General features: G+C 35.4%; 1 protein-coding gene across 1 annotated transcript in view; it reads right to left on the bottom strand.

The window, feature by feature from the left end:
- Positions 1-25,370, bottom strand: part of LOC131430309 (follicle-stimulating hormone receptor) — a 406,919-nt gene that overhangs the window by 14,256 nt on the left and 367,293 nt on the right. Inside the window, exons 5-11 of the mRNA XM_058595180.1 lie at positions 19,645-19,788; positions 19,412-19,555; positions 18,762-18,833; positions 18,560-18,631; positions 18,060-18,128; positions 1,595-1,732; positions 1,354-1,494 (exon numbers count right to left, since the gene is read on the bottom strand). Coding sequence (XP_058451163.1) covers positions 1,354-1,494; positions 1,595-1,732; positions 18,060-18,128; positions 18,560-18,631; positions 18,762-18,833; positions 19,412-19,555; positions 19,645-19,788 — 780 coding nt within the window. The remainder of the gene's footprint in view (positions 1-1,353; positions 1,495-1,594; positions 1,733-18,059; positions 18,129-18,559; positions 18,632-18,761; positions 18,834-19,411; positions 19,556-19,644; positions 19,789-25,370) is intronic.

Below are 25,370 nucleotides of genomic sequence, written 5' to 3'. Positions count from 1 at the left end.
CATTTTTAATGGTAAAATCTACCAAAAATTTGCTAAAACATGGGAAATTTCGAAAGAATCGGTAAACACGCTGATTCGGTTCTTCAATATCTAGATGATATATAAGATACTCAAGCGAACACGGTGCTGCGCAGACAACAGGAAATTTCACCAACACATAATGCAAAAGCGACAATCCAGCAAGTGAACGCATAAACAATCCAGTCATCAGCTCACTGGACGAGCTACTTGTTTCATTCACAGTCAAACATCAACTAGGCAAAGGAATATTGTGCAGCCTATATTTATAGATTTCTTTTCATACTACGCAGAACGATGCGGTGTTTTTTATGCATGACGCAAAGCCTCCTATGCCGAACAAGAAGTTGACGTCATTTTGTACAACTGGGATTGGTGGATGAAAACAATAGTATGTATTCTATTGAAATACTGAAACGACGTTGCCATATATGTTTAAGTAAAAAGTTTCCGAATCGATTGGTTGTTAAATTATATCAATCCATCAACAAATGACCGAGTTATTAATGTTCAAAATTATGACACAAAAAGGTTACGCGACTATTTTTGAAACTTTTAATTGACACCCGGCCCCATATAGTGAAGAGTAAGGCATTTTTAATGCCAAAAAATCATTAAACCAAAATGTACCCTCTATCTATCTTGAGAAAGGAAAAAGTAATCATTAGCGAATACTGCATAGCGTTATTAAATCGATAGATAGGGCAAAATAAAAGAAAAACGACCTTATATGATCCACCAAAACAATGCACCGATTTACAAGTCGATGAAAACGATGGTTAAATTGAACGAATCACGCTTCGAATTGCTTCCTAATCTACCTGGCCCCCATTGACTACTGGCTATTAGCTGGGTGTGCATGACCTACCCAGTATGGAAAGATTCTTTCCATGGAAAAAGAAAAGTGTCGAAGAACTTTTTCCCCTGTATTCTAAATGGCGTACGTTTGTTACGCATGCGCTTGAAGAAGGGTTCCGTGCAAATCACTTGTTACCTATGACAATCAGATGGCCGTATGTAAATATTGCCAAAAAACTTTTCACTATGGTAAGTCATGTGAAAAAAGGGACAAGAACAAGGTTCCCCTTCATGAAAGCCATCGTGGTCGATAGGACACTTGGTTAACTTCTGCAAGTCTAATTTTTAAGTGATTGCATAACCTTTCTTTCGTACCATGTTTTGTCATTGTATTTCAATTGAATGACATAAAATATAAATCTTGCTCTTTTCTATTAGATGTGCTTCCGTTTAATTCCTCTGTATTTTCGAACCCAACAATGAGAAAAGAATACTCTACATATTTGTAATGATAACAAGGTTACGAGCTCTACTTACAAACTCCTTAGGCGTGGCGACGTCTTACAAATATGTTCAGGTAGTGTGGTTAGATTGGCTCGGTCGACTCGCAGTACTTCCAGCGAAACGCAGCCATCTAGTGGAGGTAGTTCTTGGAGACCCCGGACGTCGGAAAGAATTCTGCAAATGGCAAATAGAGAACAGAATGAAACAGGCGTTTAGCAAATTGAGGCCGATTCGACCCGTAGTTCCCCCTGGATGCAATTATGTAGTAACTTACAACTTTCGAAGCCGAGGCATATTCTGCAGTGCACCTGGCTTCATGCCAATCAACGGATTGGACTTTAGCTCCAGCGTGACTAGACTTTTGGGAAAATCATCCTTTGAGATCCATCGGATTCGGTTGCCGGATGCTGACCTACGGGGGATGCGAAATTCGCAACAAAATGAAAAAAAAGTGTGGTTAGCAAGCGAAATCAAATAACTACAAGTCTATACTGCAATATAATGTCCATTGTTTCGAAGCAGCTGATGAGGCACTTTTCCGTTTGGCTTCACCGGATGATTCTGGTTTGCCACGGTTCTACCACGGAAATAAATCTACCGATCTGGAGAAAGGCTTATGAATAATGGATGAGAGCCTCTGTCTGAACTGACCGACTCCTGTGACGGTCTCTTTTATTGGATGAGTCGCATCCACGCTTCAATGGCGCACAAGATAGTCCGTATTTTTCCTATTCAACCCTTAAACTAATGACTCATTTTAGACCAACGCATGGTGGAATGACGGAATAAGTCTCAGTAAAACATTGTACCCCTGACCGTGCTTTTTCCGTCGGGTTGTCGGTATAAAATTCACATAAATTAAATTTAATTGTACAAAGCTTACTCTCGTCGGCTACAGGAAAAGAAAAATGTAACATCTTCCCCACGGTTACACAAGCAATACGTTTTCGTTTTGAGTTCTTCGTGTCTTCTCTCGACGTCGAGGATTGTGCGGACCAAGAAGCAACAATGTTTCCATTCTGATAAGCAGCCGCTTTTTGCTTAGCGGAATGCCTATCGGATAAGCTACGGACAAAGCAAAGGTCCGCTTCCGGTTTCATGTAGCTCGTTTTTAGTTCACTGTGCAGCTTGGACTCCCTTTCGCCTACGGCAATGTACTTTAAGTTGTGTAGAATTAGCGGGGAATAGTAGTTTCAAAATTGCGTACATTTTTTCATTTACCCCTTCAGTCATTTTCGGTTTTCAGTGAAAATCGTTTACAGTGCAATCTCAAAATTGAACCGAAGTTTCGAGAATCGATTATGATAGAAAACGATACACAATGATTTTTACCTGTTGATGCTTGTATCATTAGTAGTTTTGGTTTCCAAAGAGGTTCTGGCATGTAATTACCTCAATTTATCATATTTTAGAGATGCTTTTAAGCCAAGCGCCACAAATCTTCGATATATCGATGTAAGCATGAGAATTGTAATTCGACTCATTTTCCCAATTGATTTTTTCTATTTTTGTCAATGAGAGACGAGAATGCATCGCCCCCCTTCGTTTGTTTTGGATGCGATCGTTTACGAATGCGACAGTAAAAACGAATACGAGACTGTTGGATTGGATTCTTTCATTAAGAATGCATGACAATTTTAAGCTCCGATTCTTAATAAAGCGAGAAATGTGTTGAGGCGATAAATTGTAAATTGCAAAATGCGGTTTCCGTTGCACTGCTATGTTGCACTAGCAGGTTATGATGAAATGCGAGCTATTTAACTAATAAAACTTTTCTAAATAGCACTAATTTTCTTTTTATTTTTGAATGCAAAATAATTTACTTAAGACATTTGCCACAAAATCAAAGGAATATTGCACAATTGGAATCAAAAGCAAAGTCTTGACATTACATTTCTTTGAGAACTTTGACCACTCTGTTTCAACTGACTTTGCAGTCAATTTTTAGCGTACAGAATCATCGCATGACTGGTACTACGATTCTACTGACATTAAGAATCCTTCCAGGTCGAGGCTCCAACATACAACTGACTTGTAAGACCAGCACCCGATGCATTGAACCGCCAACCCGCCAACCTGGAAACGTTCGAGCACAAAGTAATCCACAATTCAACTATGAATTTATTCAACTATAATCTGAATTCCAAAAAAAAAGTATGTTGCACTTGATCTCAGGAATGTGTAAAAAATTAAAGACGGTGAATCACATTAGTATTTTTAAGTAAAAGATTCCAAAGAATTCAGCTTGTCGCGCTCATTCTGTGTGAGGCCTTAGATGGGTAAATCTGCATAAACAGGTCCAAAACGACGAATGTAACAATGAGAGATTCTCTTGGTTTACTTTCTCTTTCGATTACTACGGTACTCTTAGCAATTCTTCTCTCCAACTTTTTTCAGATAATAATAACTAAGGCTATCGTCTTTCAATCTGCACTGAAGAAATTACCGAAAAAAGCAGGAATATTTCGCAATAATCGAAAAAGAAAGCAAACAAAGAGAGTCCCTCATTGTCACATTCGTCATTTTGAACATTTCATACAGAAAAATTTTTCTCGTGTTTAAAAAACTACCATGCGTTTGCATCAGTTTGCGGTCACATGGAAGCACCTAGTCTTTTGTGTAGTGGAATAGGCAAACAATACTTCCGTTCTGCAATATATTCAAGTGCAGAGCAGATGAATCAGAATATTGGCAATAATTGAATTTATAACAATTTGGATTTATAATGTCTTTTGGTGTGGAACAAATTAGAAATTCCACGAAAAATACTTGTGAAAATGTGATCAGTTTTTGAACACTCAAACCCAATCAGTTTTTTCACCACCAATATTATTTCGCATTCTGATAGAAAATATGTCTACGTATCACTTCAAATGAATAAAACCGCGTATTTTCAATTAAATATGATTTGAACTTTTAATAACAGCGACCAAATCTTATTTTGTCTGCTATATAAGCACCCAATTTGGTCACTTTTTTTGCAGGCAAAAAACAACAACAAATAGTTCCAACGACTAGAACGAGTATTTCGTTCAGTATGCCGTTCAACAAATGCTCAACGTCCATCAAATTCTAACCGCTTTCTCAGCGAGAAGCGACATATCAGTTGAAAATTACCGCTCTGATTGGTCATTCAAAGCAAAAGCAAAACTGTGAAAGCATACGAATCTATAAAAACAGAAGAAATTATTGTTAAAGCTTCAGAATCACAAAAAATATGCTAGAGAAAGGTTTCCGCTAGTCAGCAAGTATCACACAAAGACTTATGTCGTTCTCGCTTGATGCCTAACCTAATCCAGTCCACCCTAACCACTGTCAAACCGTTTGTTTGACGATCGTTTCGAGCCTAGTTTCAACGTTGTTGAACTGAAAATCGAGTCAGTTTCAAACCTGGTTTTTATATCAGGTTTGCTCAAACCCCCGTTGCTAAGTGCGAACTCAAAACAGTTTCGTGAAAAGTGTTTGTTTGATGAGACTACTCTGAGCCAGTTTCAGTTTTCTCAATCGAAAGCGACATTACAAATCGATTTGATATTCTGACATGTTTGCTTTGATGAAATGCAATTAGCTCTCACGCTCTTATTGACATTTCGCATGACTTAAGGGCACTCCGCATTCGGCCGATCCGAGCTTTCCGGCATTGACTTTTTCTCTCTTCGGCTATGACTGAGCACGGGCGTGCGCATGTATAGGTACGCCGGACCCGACACAGTTGCTACGGTGCGAAAAGCTCGGTGAGGAATATCGTTGCCAAAGATATGAGTTTTATGTCGGGTCCGGCGTACCTGTACATGCGCACGCCGGCAGCTCAGTCATAACCGAAGAGCGAAAAAATGATCGGCGATGGACATGTCGACCGAATGCGGTTTGACCTTTAAAGGTGAAGCCAGAGTGAGTGCGACACGCGACGCGATATGTAACGCGAAAGTTTTCCAAGTAATTATAGTAGCGAGTGTCAAAGTGATAGTAGTAACAAAACAATATAATATATTTATATTCATATTTGTCGAAAAGTAAATTTCGATCAAAATCAAACGAAATCATCTTTGCTGAATCTATTCCTATTAAAGCCATGCTGTAGTGTCAATTGCCGCAGCTCTATCCAAAGTTGTAGTTTTTTTTTGCATAATGAAAATCTTTTTCAAATGGTGATGTTTTTTTTCTCCAGTAGTGTCAACTTTCGAAGCTCTATTTCCAAAAGTAGTGCTCTTTTTCGACAGTATCAATCATGTCGTTGTAAAGTATAGAAGACTTTATATATCTCGAAGATTTTTGGGGCATTGTTTGAAAGCGTAAAAAATGCCTGTTGAAATGAAGCCAGCTTTTTAGCAATTTCATCTAAAAATTTATTGAAAATGTGTAGACTTTTTTTCATCGAGATAACTCGAACTATTCTCAAAACTCATTTGATTCACTTTCATTGACTGTGCTTGCCAGTAATTTCTAATGTTTTTGAAACCTCTTCCCAACACTTGCGAATTCCATTGACAAACTGCTCTGATTAGAGCTTCGATATCAATAAAATTATCTTCTTCCATCAAAACGAAAAATAATTTACGAAAACTTTGTTCGCTCGTTAATCGCATGAAAAACTATGCACAAGCTGCTTCGTTGTTTGTCGCACTGAAAATTGCTTGTCACTACGCAACGCCTCGTGTTTACTCTGAAATACAAATGTTTACTCTGCTGTAAACAAATGAACGAAATACAAAGCTTTAATGATCGCGTCGCATCGCATCTCGCACTCACTCTGGCTTCACCCTAAGGGGCTTTCACGCTTTTTTGTTTCGTCGCTCTACTACCTTGATCAAAAAGTTCCCCGTGTGGCGCTCTCAGTCACCCGATTAGGTTTCTTAAGGTTGCCATATCTGTTCTGATATTCTATCAATCTTCCAGCTTTATACCTGGACAGGGAGTACTTTGAAGGGGACAATATCGATTTTGATGAATAATCTTGTATTTTTAATTTTCTGAATAAATTCCGAAATCTTTTTGGCACCATTAAAGAAGGTGACAAGCGAAATAAATACACTCTCCTACTCAATGCTTGATCGGAGAAGTAGGTATAAAGCGAGAAGACTAGTGTTTGATGGACAGAGAAGATGTTTGGATATAAGGTATCGGTCGGGTGACGGCCAGGATGTAGACCATGATCGATGTACGCACTATTGTGTCTGACTGGCGTTTTAGAGTGACTAAAACAAGATTCAGAGTGGCGAAATGGTAGCGCGTATGCACGGAATGCATAAGAACGCAGGTTCGAGTTCTGTCTCTGAGCGTATCTTTTTCCAAAAATTCATCTTTTCTGTTAGTTTTCTTTCATTTGGCTTCTCCAATATATGTTTCCGCTCAGTCATTGCAAAAACTGAACTTAGTTATGGCGGCTTTACGTCAAACAACTAAAATTAATAAATCGTTTGTTCTAGTAGTTTATGCAACTCAAGTGCAGGGCTTAGAAATCAAAGTAAGGAAAAGGAGGAAATGAGTTTCAACCTTTGCATAATACATACACGATCATACTTTGTTTCCAGTCTATAACCTTCCGAATGTGGTATAACAATATGAATTCCCTTTGTAGGGAGATTTCACATCCCTTTAGTAAAATAGTTATTCGTCGTTTTATTTTAGTGTGTCATTTATTTGGTATACATCAACAATAAAAATATACATTTCGAAATCGTCAATCGTGTTTCTTAAAAGATAATTCAAATACTTTTTATGTTTAGTCATTGGGCCGTATGAATAATACGTAGCATGCTTGAATTTCGGTAGTAAATGCTACATGTGGATCGCGTTCCTGTCAAAAGCAGAGACTTTACTACACAACAACTCTCGAACATGTAGTATTTACTACAATTTTTCGGTAGGTAGCTCCAGAGGTTGCTACTCGTGTGTTTGTTGATAAAATTAAGTAGAAGAGTTTTTATTCATGCCAAACGCGTTTTACTTACTGTTTTTGAGAAGATACTACAAACAACAGACTTTACTACATTTTATTCATACGGCCCATTATTTTCTACTTTCAATGTTACTGTGGTATTGCTGTGGTATTGGATATATCTTAAGTAGATATTACTCTGCTCATGTCGGTAACAATTTTAAGTACGTTTAGCTATTTCATCTCTTTTACAAATCGAAAACAAGGGTATTATAAAGTATGCTTTAACTGTTTCCTTCTGATTTCATTGCACTGCACTATGCACAGTGGTTCGAATCAATAAAAACGTGGACATAAATCAGTAGCTGCCAAACCGTTCTTTTAATGCATATAGTTGCTTTGAAGAAATTATTTACAAATATATACCGCGTAATTTGATCATATCATTAATTGTTCATGGCCTACTTTGACAAAAAATGTAACCATAACTTTTTTATCTGAAGAAATAGAAATTTTTTTTCTTCTACAAAGTTTTAGAACTAGTAAATATAATTTACTTTGTCGAATATACCAAAAGTCTAGGTCGCACCGTTTCGGATATACAAAGCGTTTTTATGGCAACCCCCTTAAAATCAGTTTTTTATTCATAAATTGTTTCGAGCTATTTTGTTATGCATACTTTGTTTGAAATAATTGTAGAATTTATAAAATCGCATATTTTTGTTGAAGATAGTGCATAGGTTTGTTCTTTCCTGACAAAGTTATGCAACATTTTACCTTTTTTTACCTAGGATAAAACCTTGCACCGAAGCGAAATATGCAACTTTATGCAGCTGATTTTTACAAAATTTGTAGGAAAAGATGTGCCCAATATCATAAAAAAAAATCTAAGTGGAACTCGGTGGAACTTTTTTTTTAGGTCTTTTCAAAGTTAGTTTTAATTACTGAATTATGGCAACCCCCTTAAAACTAGTTTTCTAGTCATAACTTGTTTCGTGTTATTTTTTATGCATACTTTGTTTGAAATAATTGTAGAAAATATAGAATTTCATAATTTTGTAGAAGCTAATGCATAAGTTTATTCTTTTCTGGAAAATTTATGCATAATTTTACCTCTTTTTACCTAGGAAACCTTGTGCCGAAACGAAATATGCAATTAATGCAGCAAACTTTAATAATACTTATAGGAGAACATGTACCTATTCCAATTTATTTTCCAATGAGTATATCTTGAGTACTCTTCGTGTGACTCATTTTCACTATGGTCATGCTGAAACCATGAATGGTTAAGAAACAGAGGGTCAACATCTCGTCTTAAAAATCGTGTTGCTTCGCGATAACTCAATTTATTTACATGTTTAAACATGGAATCTCTTCGTAAAGGTTTGTACTTTAACAATACTTTATCATATTTTGTCTAGAAAACATTTTTCCATTTTTTAAATATGTGTTGAAGTTTTGATAATTTTTCGGATTTTCCACTTAGATTTATTCTAATATTGTCAATTGTAAAAAGTAGTCCTTGGCACCTTAGAGCTTAAGCAGTGTGCCTTAAAAATAATTATATTATTGAATAAAAAAAATTGTAAAAAGTAACAAAATAAAAATCGCAACAATTTGCTTAAGTTGCGTGTGCAAGCATGAACTTGTTTATGCGTGTTTACGCGCGTCCAGACTGGTAGTCGGAAATAGGATAGAAATATCTTTCATATATTTGCATACGTGCATAGCATGTATAGTAATAATCCATGGGGTATTTCACACAAAGCCTTTTTTCAACAGCCTGTAAAATATAACAAAGATACAAAAAATCGTCCAAGGCATGAATGTACGGTTTTTTCTTAGGTTTCAAATAAGCGATTCCATAAAACAACCTTTATAGTTTATTGAATGAAAAAAGTTAAAAATTAATAAACAAATAAAAAAAATCCAAACTTGGGCACAAGGAAAAACAGCCGTGAAAAAACTATGACAGATGTTTTTTGTAGACTCCTAGTAGCGTCTGACCCACTGATTTCGAATATTTATTAGTAACCTATCAAAACTAGAAAGAAATTGTCACTGGAAGCAATTGATATGCTAGAACTTACAACAGAACAAGAAATTAGCGATACGGAAAACTCGGACGATAGCGTGACTGATACTTATTGATCGAATGCAATGCGACTAAGTGACATATTGTAATGATTTATTAGGTAACATTAACTACCTAGTTGATTGATTAGGTTGTGAAAAGTGTTGGGAAAAGTTACTCATTTAAATGCTAACTTTGTAGTAGATACTTAGGTAATAGAGATAAATTCTACGTAGGTAAATCCAAAAAAAAACGTTTTTAAAATAAAGCGAATATCTCAAAAAAAATTTTTTTTTGCTGAAGATAGCAAAAATACTTGAAATATTTTTTTCTTTGAAATGAGATAGAAAAAAAAATTTTTCGTCAAAAACAAAATTATTTTTTTTCGAAATCGGTGCTACCTCCTTAACAAAAATTAAGGTGCTTCTTTCAAAAGAAGTGTTATAGAATTTTGTAAAACTTCTTCGAAGACACGTTAGCTCTTAAAAATCAGTGAGAGTCTGTACAGACTTGTGACCGTCTTTTTCCAGTTTTGGACCACTGTGCGCCCTCTGTTTCTTAACCATTCATGGTTGCAGCATGACCATAGTGAAAATGAGTCACACGAAGAGTACTCAAGATATACTCATTGGAAAATAAATTGGAATAGGTACATGTTCTCCTATAAGTATTATTAAAGTTTGCTGCATTAATTGCATATTTCGTTTCGGCACAAGGTTTCCTAGGTAAAAAGAGGTAAAATTATGCATAAATTTTCCAGAAAAGAATAAACTTATGCATTAGCTTCTACAAAATTATGAAATTCTATATTTTCTACAATTATTTCAAACAAAGTATGCATAAAAAATAACACGAAACAAGTTATGACTAGAAAACTAGTTTTAAGGGGGTTGCCATAATTCAGTAATTAAAACTAACTTTGAAAAGACCTAAAAAAAAAGTTCCACCGAGTTCCACTTAGATTTTTTTTTATGATATTGGGCACATCTTTTCCTACCAATTTTGTAAAAATCAGCTGCATAAAGTTGCATATTTCGCTTCGGTGCAAGGTTTTATCCTAGGTAAAAAAAAGGTAAAATGTTGCATAACTTTGTCAGGAAAGAACAAACCTATGCACTATCTTCAACAAAAATATGCGATTTTATAAATTCTACAATTATTTCAAACAAAGTATGCATAACAAAATAGCTCGAAACAATTTATGAATAAAAAACTGATTTTAAGGGGGTTGCCATAAAAACGCTTTGTATATCCGAAACGGTGCGACCTAGACTTTTGGTATATTCGACAAAGTAAATTATTTTTACTAGTTCTAAAACTTTGTAGAAGTAAAAAAATTTCTATCTCTTCAGATAAAAAAGTTATGGTTACATTTTTTGTCAAAGTAGGCCATGAACAATTAATGATATGATCAAATTACGCGGTATATATTTGTAAATAATTTCTTCAAAGCAACTATATGCATTAAAAGAACGGTTTGGCAGCTACTGATTTATGTCCACGTTTTTATTGATTCGAACCACTGTGCTATGGTCCGAAACGGGAAATTAGCGTGACAAAAATATTTTCACTATTAAATATTAGTTTTTTGTAGTTGGTGTCTTCACAAAAGTTGTTTGTAATCAAATGGCGCTCCTTTTGATGAAAAATGTTACTAGGGTGGTCCTCATTTAGATTGAAATCTGAAATCAAACTTTCTTAATTGAACTCAGAACTGATTTTGTTGTGCAATAAAGTTGTAGGAAATTTTATTTTGAGCAACTTTACGCAAAAAAGCACCTCTCTACCTTTTCACTTGATCGAGTTACATCAATTTTCCCGAATAAAAGTAGGGTGGCTCCAGAAAATTCATTTTTTAACTTTTTTGTGAAACGTTCTACGGAAAAGTTGTCTTCAGAAGAGTTGTTGTACTAATCATTGCGAATAATTTTGTTCAACCAAGCTTTTTCATATGAGCTACCAGTAAAAAGTTATGGTTATTTTTTCATCAAAAACTAGTTAAGCTTCAAATATCAATATTCATTAGATGCCAGATTGATAAAAATGTATCCTATTCGGTTCCTGAAAGGTCATAATATAAGTAAAAATTTAAGAGAAAATTGGGAGGGTGTTAGTTTTTTAACTTACTTAAATTAGTTTTAAAAATACCTTCACTCAAAACCATTACATAACTCCTAAACGCCTTAACGTATCAACATACTTCCTTCAGCAAAATAATAGCATTAAATTATTTCTAAAAATGTTCCATACATTGTCCTTTCGAGAAATGAGATACACAAAAATTACAGGCGAAAATAGATTTGTTGTAAGTCAAAACACTTCCTGAAACCCAAACCAAATCTAGCTGTATTATGTATTTTAAATACATCTGAAATCAAAACATAATTTTTGATTTCGGAAACTTCACGTACTCTACTCCCGCTATTGTGATTTTTCAGTTTTTAATGGTTCAAACCCCGTTTAGAGTCCAAATAATATAAAACATCATTTTCAATGCACTTCTCAAAGTGGAACATTTGTGGATTTGTTTTCAAAGCCATTCGCCTTGCATGAGAAACATTTTCATCGAAATTCGAATGTTTCTTCGCATTCGAGGAAAACGGAGGACGACCTTAATCAGGGACTTCTGGTTTGTCGTGAACAGCACCATTCACAGCATTACTCATAACAACAAACTAAATGGCTCTTTCCAAAGGCATCCATAATTCTCGAAAATTTATTTTGACAAGTTAATCACAGTTGTTCAGATGGTTGAAATAAAATAGATGATTTGCTATATATATATATATATATATATATATATATATATATATATATATATATATATATATATATATATATATATATATATATATATATATATATATATATATATATATATATATATATATATATATATATATATATATATATATATATATATATATATATATATATATATATATATATATATATATATATATATATATATATATATATATATATATATATATATATATATATATATATATATATATATATATATATATATATATATATATATATATATATATATATATATATATATATATATATATATATATATATATATATATATATATATATATTGGAAAAAAATATCGAAATTCGATAGTTCGATGTGAGTTGATCAAACAAATGACGTGTGCAAAACTGGAAACAATTATCTTTCTGTCGAATAGAAATTCAGAAGAGCTTTGACCAGGCTAGACAAACATAAAACTAACATGCAAATTTCTACATTTCTGACTTTCAATAATTCAGCAAACCGTAATTGACATAAATTTTGACAACGTATGGAAAAATCTCAGAAAAAGTTTCAAGTTTATGAGAAGTTCATTTCTCAAATATATGAATATGTTGCCATCCATGATTTAGTCAACATGAATTTAAAAAAATAGGGTAAGGGCTCCCTATTTCATCTCAGCTCCAATTTCCATCTCATTCCTTCACCTAATAACTTTGAACATTAGTCATATCTTTAAACGTACCTGAACAAAACTGTGAAAAGTTTTAAAACATTTATTCTAGGTTTTGCCACACTTTCCAATTGAAATAAATAGTTTAAAAACCTTCAACGATTGCTTTTTTTCATTTAAAATAAACACACTTTTTGATTTAGGAACCACTTTCGTCTGAAGTTTTACAATTCATCATGTTTCTGAATATTTACTAATCGATTCGTCTCAAAACATGATCACTATTTCACATAATAACACCACTATTAAATGTTGGATGACTTTATAGTTAGTAATGTTAACTTTCCGCTTGTTTATTCAACGATTAAAGACTTCTGAAATTACTTGATAAGCAATGAAAGCATTGAAAAATATGGGATGAAAATTTGCACTTAATTCACTTGATTGCGCTTTGTTTTCATCTCATTTCGTATCGCAAGTTGCCAAGTTTTCTCATAACGTTGAATTAAAAACCGGTTTTAATCCACCTAGTGGTGTAATAATGCCTTTCTCATGTATAATATTGTGGTATTCTATTCAAATTTTTTTTCTTCGATTTTTGAAAGAAATCAAGAGATTGTTTGTGCATTAAATAGTACAACATAAAGAATAAAACAGTGCTTTGATTGCGTAGGCCATCCTTAAGAAAACGGAGTGGGTTCACTATTATATGCACTTCCGGCACCGGAACCTGAGAACCGGTATAATCAAAGTCGGTTCGTACGGCCACCAACTAACATAACGTACAAATTCTACTAGTACGCACTCTAAATTACGATTTAAATGTTTGTCGCATCCAAAAATATGCAGTAATTTTTGGTAGGACCATAAGACCTTTCAATTGACCCTAAGATTGGGAATAACGGTTTAGAGTCCAGTTTATACCATTTTTTACGGTTTTTGTTCCGCCGGTTTAAAAGACGGTGTACAATATTGAACACACTTCACCCTATAACCAGTGGTGGTAAAGCATCGATTCCGAACACGCAAAACGTGTTCGTTCCGAACCAAAAAGTGAACCACCATCGCGAGTATGAATTTGCCGATACCATCGTTCGAGCAAGCATCGTCGAACCAAGAAGCGATGCTGATGGTGAAAGAACCGATGCTTCAGTTTGTGAGCCTATCGTTACTAGTATGTTCATGAACATCCGATTCGAGTACTATAGGCTGTTGCTTCGGATGAACCGAACTTGGTCAGCTGCGGCTGGACGTTTCAGTTTTTGGGTAGCTTAGCAGAGTATGGTAATTTTGTACATTTCCAGCGAGCGTAGGGTGGCTCAATATGATAAATTGAAAATGTTTTAACATTTGCAAATTCGATATTGAATAAATTGGTGAGTCAAGAGCAATTAAAATTGAGTAATTTTGGGCATTTACAACGAGCGTAGGGTGCCTGTATATGGAAAATAGAAATTTTTTTGACTAATCTCATTTCGATGCTCTATTGATTAGTGAATAAATAGCAGTTCGAATTGGATAATTTTTCACATTTTCAGCGAGCGGGGGTGGCGCAATATGAAAATTTGTGAATTTTTTTGATTTTTACTAATTTGATGTTTTATTAAATATTGATTCAAAAGCAATTAAAATTTAACAATTTTGGACATTTTCAGTGACCGTAGGGTGGTTCTATTTGAAAAATCGACAAAAATTGTATCTTAGACTAATTCGATGGTCTGTTGATTCTGGAAATAATTTTTTACATTTTTATCGAGCGTAGGGTGGTGCTATTTGGAAAATTTTAAAATTTTTGACTAATGTCGATTCAATGTCCTATTAATTGATGAATCAATAGCAGTTCCAATAGGATTTCCAATTTAAAGCGAGCGTAGTGTGGTTCTATTTGAAAAACGTTAGTATTTGAATTTGCAGATCCGATGCTTTATTAATTGATGAATGAATTATATTCGAATAGAATAATTTTATACATATCTTGTGGGCGTGGAATGGCTTAATATAAAAATTTTGGAATACTTTACCTTTTGCTAATTCAATGTTTAATAGATAGCAATTGGAATATTAGAATTTTAATCATTTTATTCGGTGGTAAGGCAGCTTTATATGAGAAATTGTGAACCATTTTTCCAAATCGGATGCTGTATTGAATAATATATAAATAGTAGTGGTGGTGAACCATCGGATTTAAAATGCAAATCGTCGAAGTGCCTGTGATTTTGATTGTAATTTTTAACGCGTTATTACTTTGCTCATCTACTTAAATAGAATTTAGTTTTGATGCTGTAGGTAGGCATTTCATCGAACCATAAATAATGAAACTACGCATCGAATTGAGCTCAATTGACCTTCGCTGATGGTCTGCCAACTGAATGGTTTGGTACATATTGCTCCGCCGAACAGCAAGCGGTTCCCTCTTTACCGTTGGCATGAAATTGTAAATAGTTTAAAAATTACAATTTCTATATTAAGCCATCCAGCGCTCGCTAAGAATATCCAAAATTAACAAACGTCGCTCGCTCGCTAGAAACGTCCAAAATCATTCAATTCTACCTGCTACTGATTCGCTCATCTATTGAACATTAAAATACCAAAAATCAAAATATTTTCAAATTTTTATATTAAACCCCCCTATGATCGCTGAAAATGTTCTTATCATCATCATGAAAATCATCTTATTTGAACTGCTATTAATTCATCAATCAATAGAGCATCGAATTGACATTAGTCAAAAACTTTACCATTATACAGATAGAACCATCCTATGGCATTCTCAAAAATGAGCAATTTGTAATTGATATTAATTCACTATGAAATGAAACATTTTATCAGCAAAAGTCAAAACACTTACAAGTTTTCATATTGCGCCATCCTACACTCACCGAAAATGCCCAAAATTATTCAATTCGAACTGCTATTGATCCAACAATCAACAAACGATCGAATTGGTATTAGTCAAAAATTTTACAATTTTTCAAATAGAAAAACCCTACGGTGGCAGATAATTTCCAAAGATTTTTTACTATTTAATAAATCATCGAATGAGTAAAAAAATCCGAATTTTCAAATTTCGTCACTCTACGTTCTCTGAAAATGTCTAAAATTATCCAAGTAGAACTTCTATTGATTCAACAATCAATAGAACATCAAATTTAAATACGCTCGTTGAAAATACCTGAAATTACTTAATTTTCTTTGTTATTGACTCACCAGTTTATTAAACATCGAATTTGCAAGAGTAAAAAAATCCCTTTTCATTTTGAGCCACTCTACGATTGCTGAAATTTTCCAAAATATTCAATTCTTATTGTTATAGATTCTATAACCAAAACCATAAAATTAGCAAAAGATCCAAAACTTACTATTTTTCATATCGAGCCACCCTACGCACACTGATAATGTCCAAAATAATACCATTCGAATTGCTATTGCTCGATTTATCAATCGAACAAAACAATTTTTTTTGTGCTGATCACGTGTGCATTGATAATTTCAAAACCAGGATGCGAGAATTGAAATCAACAAACCATCGTATCGAACGCAGTTTACTCGGCCCTCGCCGATGGTCCGCCAACCGAATGGTTCGAATCAGATTGCTTCGCCAAACACCGAGCACAGAACACCTTCGCATTAACCGAGGGAATAGTTTTCGAACCTATCGCATGCTTACGCTCGGTGAACATTTTTGAGTAAATTTGCAGAAGCATCGGCGTTCGGTTCGCAATTTACCACCACTGCCTATAACTCCTGCACCGGAAGTCGGATCCGGATAAAATTCAGGAATTTCGTATGGGACAACGAGACCTTTCGTTTGAATCACACACACACACACACACACACACACAAACACACACACACACACACACACACACACACACACACACATTAGTTTAATTATATCATTGATATTTATATATAAATAAAACTGTTTCGGATTCTAATATTACCAAATAGAGCGTGTTATATACTAATCAAATAGCCATTGTGGCAAACCTAGAAGCACTGGTTTCTTTCCGCTATACGTCACCATAACACTGTTAAATGTGTGTGTTTCATCGGCTGTGCACAGAGATGCCAGATATTTTCATAGAAAATATTTATCTGCTCTATCTGTTTTCACTAATAAAATGAATCAAATTCAAATTGGTTAAATATAAATGTTTATCAGTGTTCATCATCAAACATTTTCACAAAAGATTTCTATTTTAACATGTGATTTGTCCGTTGATTATTAAATTTTTAAAGAAGTACTGCAATTGAATACTAATAGATACTCAGAGAGAAAAGTCTAACGTTTTACTTCTCACTTTTTATGAACCTTTACAGATTTGTATTAAATTTAGAAAATCTGTAATCTGATTTAACGAACGTGAACGCAAAAATCTATACAATACAGATAAATCTGTATGAAAGGCATCTCTGACTCTGCATTTTGTTTTAAGAAGGGCTAATGCCTAAATAGTAACAATTCTATTTTTCTTTTTTTTTAAGTTCTCCAAATTAACTGCAGAGTAAAATTTTAAATTTGAAACGAAAGGTAATAAAAACGATCCAAAAAATTTTAAACGTCGAAATGATTCCAAACTGTTTTTTTTTAATATCGTGTGTTGTGTCATAGGTGGCATTAGGCCCTTTTTAACGAAAATTTTGACATTTTGAACCTGAGAGTGTAATAGTGCAATATTTTGGTTTTGATTGCTGTCGCCATTGCTAATTTATGGGATGAATAAAGGTCCAACGATACGATGAATGTAAAACCTTTGAGATGAAATTAGGAGCACAGTAGTGAACATATCAGAAGTGTTTTTAGCTGATATTTTAATTATTATTTTAATTTCCAAGGAATGTGAATCAATTCCCAATGTGGAGCAAGGCGAATTAAGCAGAAATAATAAAAAATCGTAGTTATTTTGGTGACTGAATCAGGTTTTTAAGGTAACGTCCTTACAAATGAGATGAAATAGGGAGCCCTTACCCTAACTGTTTTACGCAAAAATCGAATGAATATCAGATAAATATCGCATATTGAACCCCAGTCTCCGGCAATGTTATCTATTCGATAGGATTTTAGCTCGATGTAAAATTTTCGCGATTATCAAATTCGCATCACGTCATGATCTGGTTTCGTCACGCAAATTGGCGTCGAAGAAAAAAAACACAACTGATCCTATGTACGATGTTTGCATACGAACCGAAGGGAACTGTGTGAAAATCTTAAACCGTCCCAGATGTCACAGCATTTCACCGCCTATGCTTCAGCATTAAAGCGCATCATATTGCAGTATTTATTAAACGATTCACCCAATACATAGTTTGCTTCCTCATCGATTTGTTCCGGAAAGTTCATACTTACAGTTCTTGTAGCATCCCGAGGTTTTCCAAGCCAACAGGCACTGAACTTAGCACATTATCATCTAATTCTCTGTCGGAAGACGGTCGGAGAGAGAGAGAGAAAAAAAAGGAGAATAATATCAAAATACACATTTCATTGTTGTTGGTGAGAGGCGAGAAAAAACTTCATCCTAACCGTGAAGTTCCCGGCGAAGGTCGGGGAAGTTATAATCGTATTAACTTTCTAAAAGCAACTGCACACAACCTCTGGGGGCGGAATACGTTGGGGATTTACTCCCACACACACACCCACGGAGCACCCGTCCCCATTCGTACGGTGCAGTAAGCTTTGTGTATCACTTCCATGGCACATTTATCGAGTGGATGAAAGGATTTGCATTCGAGCTGAGGTCGCCCTGCACAGCAGTGGAGCAGTTGATTCTAGATCGGAAATACAACAAACTAAACTTCTTCACTAGGATGCGGAATCAGTGCCATGCAGAATAGGAAAACGATACTCACAAAACTTTTAAACGAGTTAAATTGGTTAAAGCACCGGAAGTTATTTCACTTATTTGATTCCTCTTGACTAATCTGGAAATGAATTGCACAAATAGAATGTTGATTAGTATCGGAGGCAAACCGCTTTCGGATTAATTTACAATCAAGGATTATTCGGTTGTACAGCAGGAAGGGGACTATGTGGAATGAAAAACATACTTACAAAATGTGTAAATTCTCCAAAAGTGGAAAATCTCCTTCCTTAATAATACTTATTAAATTATTTCCTAGATTTCTGTGGAAAAAAAGAGACGAAACACAAATAAGAACAAAACATTAGTCAAACCCACGCTTTTGACCTATTTGATAAACATTGGAAAGCTTCGAATTAAGTCGATGATGCCATCATAACTCAAAGGAAACGAATTATGATCGTCCTGTTCGAAAATAGAAATGGTGCCGAAGAGATAGAATATTTTTCTTCTTGCTATTTGTATGCCATCATTTATACTGTCCCGATACTGTCACGTTTTCGTTCCCTGTTTACCAAAATAAAATTCCTCCACTTCTCACGGTGGGCACGGTGCCAAATCCAACACAGAGCTGTCCATTATGGAAGCACAAATTACGTGACACTCCTGTGTTCCACATTTATCCGATTTGGAAAACATCGCACGAAAGTATAGTCAAGAAACAATTTGTCCTTGATGTTTACGGAATAGCGAACACAAAAACAACGCTCTGCTGTTTGGCTTCATTTGAACAAATTGAATTGAACACCGAATGTTTCGATGACGATTGCATAATTCATGAAAGGTCGTGTTTCGGTGTGAGCGGTATGTGGCATTACCACTGTTAATAAAGGTTACTCACAAAGCTTCTAGTGATCTCAATCCGATCAACGCCTCCGTCGGGATCCGTTGCAGCAGATTGCCTTCCAGTCTCAAACTCTTCAGATAGTTAAACCCACGAAAGGTTACATTTTCCGTCCCGGTTATCAGGTTGCTGTCCAGCTGTCTGTTGGGAAGTAGAACGAAAAAAAACAGGGTAATGTCCGAATTACTACCATCTACGCTCTGTGGACCAGTGAACAAAAAAAAACTTACAGGGACGAAATAGTACGAACTCGTCGCAGGGCATCTGACGGGATGTGTGCGAGGCCACAGTTTTGGAGCACGAGTTTTTTCAAACCGGACAAACCGAAAAAAGCTTCGGCTTCGATCTGTTCTATCCTATTGTTGGAAAGGATTCTGGAAAGAAGGAGAGAAAACATTGTAATGGTGTATTGTTTGGGTTTTTTTTCAACTTCACGACAGTTTATAAAACACTAACTGCTGTCAAACTGTTTGTTCCGAACCTAGTTTCATAGTCATTGAACTCAAATTCAAGTCAGTTTCGAATCTGATTCTTCCATCGGGTTTGCCCACACCTCCGTTGCTAAGTGCGAACCCAATACAGTTTCGTGAATTTGGGAAATGAGCTCCAACTGACGAAATAATTTCCCTCAGTTCATTACCAGGTTTATGATCTTCTGGAAAACCTTTCACTTTAAGTATCGTAGGGTTGAATACCTTGAAGTGGTTAAGGTTACCATTTGTTCACAGTTTGAGTTTTATTAACTCATTCTAAAGACTGTCCCAGGAAATATGGACTCACTTTGATTTCGCTGTAAATAATTCACAAGTGTTAGATATTCAAATTTTATTCGATTTACTGATAATATTAGACTACAACAACAGAATATTATTCTCAACATTTGCTACTTAGCCATTGTAGATTAGCTGGCGCACCTTCTTGCGAACGTTCCTCATTAAATTCCGTACAGACTTCTTGGCGACAAGTTTTGACACTTTTTGCCTTTCTCATATAGAAAGGCTATGCAATCACTGTGAAAATCGACTTTTTATCCGAGGCCCGGAGGGCCGAATGTCATATACCATTCGACTCAGCTCGACGAACTGAGCAAATGTCTGTGTGTCCGTGTGTGTGTGTGTGTGTGTAACAAAAATATGCTCTCACTTTTCTCAGAGATGGCTAAACCAATTTTCACAAACAAAGATTCAAATGAAAGGTCTCATAGTCCCATAGCCTGCTATTGAATTTCATTCCGATCCGACTTCCGGTTCCGGAGATATAGGATGATATGTACCAAAAAAGTGAAAAAAATATGCACTCATTTTTTTCAGAGATGGCTGAACCGATTTTCACAAACTAAGATTCAAATAAATGGTATTATGGTCCCATAGCTTGCTATTGAATTTCATTTGAATGTGACTTCCGGTTCCGGAGTTATATGGTAATATGTGAAAATTTGAAGAAAAGTTTAAACTAAATTATCTCTGAAACAGCTCAACCGATTTTCGCAAACTAAGATTCAAATGAAAGGTCTTATAATATCCTAAAAATTTATGGAACATTTTATCTGGATGCGACTTCTGGTTCCGAAAATAAAGCGTGATAAGTGGAAAATTACCAATTTTATTAGTATTTTTCCACGAACGATGGTTAAAAACAGGTACAAATCCCATAAAACTGTCTGATAAATTCTTCTAGTTTGCAGAGCTTGTTAGTTTGTGGGCATGAAAACTTAATTCGGCACTACTGGTCCTCTTTTTTCCTTTTCCGAGAGCACCGAAAGTGGAGAAGAAAAACTCCTAAAACTAAATTCACTTCAATTTCTCTGCGATGCTTGAACCGATTTTCACAAATCTTGATTTGAATTAAAGTTCATACTGTCTTTAAACCTACTGTGAAATTTCATCCGGATCCGACTTCCGGTTCCGCAGTTACAGGACGATGAGTGTCAAAGTTTTCAAATCACCATATAGAGTGACAATATGTACAACACCGAAAGAAGAAGAAAACACAAAATGAACAAGGTGCGCTTTGTTCTATTTTGTACACGTTGTGTAGTGATGTCAATAATAATAATAATAATAATAATAATAATAATAATAATAATAATAATAATAATAATAATAATTATAATAATAATAATAATAATAATAATAATAATAATAATAATAATAATAATAATAATAATAATAATAATAACAATAATAATTATAATAATAATAATAATAATAATAATAATAATAATAATAACTGCTACGGCTGCTGATTCATGATGTTTTGCTTGACTTACATATGCAGAAGTAACAGAAACGCAGGTTTGTTTCGTTTGTTAGATTTCGTTCAATTGGTTTAATCGAAATAAAGCATAAGATAGTAAGAATAGGTTTAACTACGTTCAAAACCGTTCTAATTTGTAGGTTATATTTGCTGGTAGTTAACGAACCAACTTCGGGTATTCCGTTTATTTGAATCCGGTTTTCGAAGAATTGGAAAAGTGTGATCAAAAACTGCAAAAAGGATCTCACTTACTTTTCTTGGAGATGGCCAAATCGATTTTCACAAACTTATAGGTTCAAAAGAAAAGTCTTACAGTTTCATACGGAATTCCTTAATTTGTTGTGGATTAAACTTTCGGTTCCGGAGCTACAGGGTAAACAGGATTTGTAGAGTTTGTGAGATTAGATCCGAACAAATTATCCTATTTTTATTCAATAAACAGTTGTTTTTGCGAATTTTACGGTTATATTTATGATGTAATGAGTAATATGAGAAAGGCATCATTACACCACTAGGTGGATTAAAACAAACTGTTGAATGGTTTCGGCTGCCGAGACATGTTTCTTAAGATGTGCCTTCGTTAATGCCCAAAATTCCTCAATTGGTCGCAGTTGTGAGCAATTTGGTGGATTCATGTCTTTTGGGACGAAGGTGACATTTTTGGTAGTATACCATTCTACCGTTGATTTCGAGTAGTGGCAAGAAGCAAGATCTGGCCAGAAGACAACAGGATCCTTGTGGCTTCGAATCATGGGTAGAAGTCGTTTTTGTAAACATTCCTTGATGTATATTTCGCTGTTCATTGAAGCAGTGGTGATGAAGGGTTTCGAAATCTTACCGCAGCTACAAATTGCTTGCCAGACCATAGCTCTCTTTCCAAATTTTTCGACTTCAATCGATGTCTCGGACTGGTTTAACACTTGCCCTTCTCGCACCGTATACTATTGTGGTCCCGGCAAGGATTTGTAATCGAGTTTCACGTAGGTTTCGTCGTCCATGATAATGCAGTTCAAATTTCCAGCAAGAATCGTATTGTACAGCTTTCGAAACCTCGGCCTGATCGTTGCTTCTTGTTTTGGACTACGTTTTGTTTGTTTCTGTTTCTTATAGGTTCGAAGATTCAAACCTTCTTTAGCACGAAGAACATTTGACTTCGAAGTGCCCACTTTTTTGGCCACATCCCGAACTGAAACCTCCTTCTTTTGCTCGAACACCTTCAGTATACGTTTATCCAACTGTTAGCAGGAGCTTTTTTTTCGACCCGTTTTCGGTTTATCCTCACCGAACTTCCTGATTGCATTTCGCACGGCTTTTTCACTTGCTCCTTCCATTTTTGCTATCTTTCTCAGCGACAGTCCGCGTTCTGTGCACCATTTGTACACAACGTTTCGACGTTGTTCTGCTGAAAGTCCACGCATTTCGAAACAAACTAATGAAAACGAATAAACAACTGCACAAGTGGTTAAAGAAGAGTGTAAATAAAAGAACGCAGCCATACAAATTGTCAGATTCTGAACCATTGCGAAATGGTAGCGGTTTTTGGGTGCGTCCATACTTTCTGGGACAGTCTTTAGCGATTTGTTAATTAGTGACTAATCGAGTTCAACTAGATTTACGAAAGAAATCTCCAGATGATAGAACTTGAAATTTGTAAACCGTTGTTCATTGTATAAATCCTGGTTGAGAAATCGTAATTAATGTTAGTCTAGGCTTAGATTTGTCATAGATAATCTATCATTTCAGAGAAGCTTTTATGAAACCAAGGAAGATGATTTTTGTTCACCGGAATAATACAGAGATTTATTGATTGATTTCTGAATTAGTAATGATCGCACACAATTCGCAGAAGATGTGTCCCGATGATTACCTCTTGTGCAACACGAACGGCGCATAAAATAAGAAAAGTCCTACTCGCTTATGAGCGCAGAAACTTTCTCCATGCCGTTAGCTCGCAGAGAGCAAATCTATTATATATTAATTCTGGTTGTGTAAAGGGCTCTGTTGAAATGATAGTGTCTATGCTGTGCGAAAAGCAAAGTCTACCACTAACTAGATATATTGTAAAGCAGTAGGTGTAATGACATCGGAAATCTGTTTAAAATTGGTCCAGTTGTAGATGTTAAAAAAATCTGACTGTTCGTACGGTGTTGTTTGACGAATAAACATTTCAAACATGTTTTGAAGAAAATACTTACTTTTAGTCTTGCGACAGGATATATTCCAAGAGCCTGGCAGGAAATAAATGTCAAATTTATTCCCAAAGGCGGTCGCGACACTTATGAGGAAGCGAAGAGTTTCAGGCCTATCAGTCTAAGCTCATTTCTTCTTAAAACAGTGGAACGCATAGTAGATCACTATATCAGGAATGTTAGTTTGGGCGTGCATCCGCTACATGGAATGCAACATGCTTACCAGCGTGGAAAGTCCACTACAACCCTGTTACATGATGTTGTGTACAACATTGAAAAAGCTTTCTCACAAAAGCAATCTTGCTTGGAAGTTTTGCTAGATATTGAAGGTGCCTTTGATAACGTGTCTTTCAATTCAATTCTGGAAGCAGCCCGTGGTCATGGCATACCTTCAAGTATCACAAATTGGATACACGCAATGCTTAGCAATCGACTTCTTTGTTCTTCGCTTCGGCAAGCAGAGATTAGAAAGCTGAGTGTCTGTGGGTGTCCTCAAGGTGGTGTACTATCCCCACTTTTATGGAACCTAGTCGCTGATGGTTTGTTAAGGAAACTTAATAACCTTGGATTTCCGACTTATGGTTTTGCCGACGATTATCATATATTGATGACCGGTATAAGCATTACCACTCTCTTTGATTTAATGCAGCAAGCCCTGCGATCAGTTGAACAATGGTGTTGTCAGGTTGGATTGTCTGTAAATCCGGGCAAAACATCAATGGTGCTTTTCACTCATCGTAGGATAATCACAGGAGCTTGTCCGTTGCAATTCTTTGGTTAAGAGGACACTGTGGTCGATCAAGTTAAATACGTCAGGGTTATTCTTGACTTAAAACTGAATTGGTCTGCTCACATTGATTTCAGGATTAAAAAAGCTTGCATGGCTTTCGGCCAATGCAGACGAGCTTTTGGAAAATCATGGGGACTCAAACCCAGACACATTCATTGGATCTACACAACTATTGTTAGACCAATTTTAGCATATGGATGTCTTGTATGGTGGCAGAAAGGAGAAGTCGCGACAGTTTAGTCAAAGCTAAATCATCTCCAAAGGATGGTCCTAATGGCGATAACAGGAGCATTCACGACAACTACTACTGCTGCTCTAGAGGCGCTACTGTGTATTAAACCACTTCATGTGTTCCTAAAACAAAAAGCATTATCTTGTGCATACCGTCTTAGGGTTACAGGGCTTTGGAACAGTAACCCATTAGATTATGCTACCAGCCACACTCGCTTGTGGTCTCAAATTGTTACGTGGGATGAGTATTTACTCGCTCCTAGTGACCTAACTCTCACATGCAGTTTTCCTTTCAAAACATTCAATGTGAGCTATCCTCTTCGTGAGATATGGTTGTCTGGTTGTTTGGAACGACAACTTGATGAATATATAGTTTGTTATACGGACGGTTCTCTGTTGAATGGTCGTGCTGGTGCTGGTGCCTACTGTCGTGAAATGAGGCTGGAGTAGTTTCATTCACTTGGTAGATACTGTACTGTGTTCCAAGCAG

This window comes from Malaya genurostris, chromosome 2 (genome assembly GCF_030247185.1).
Source record: "Malaya genurostris strain Urasoe2022 chromosome 2, Malgen_1.1, whole genome shotgun sequence".
Taxonomy (NCBI): Eukaryota; Metazoa; Arthropoda; class Insecta; order Diptera; family Culicidae; genus Malaya; species Malaya genurostris.
Note: the sequence above shows the minus strand (reverse complement) of the source record. Positions and strands in the feature narration are given on the sequence as shown.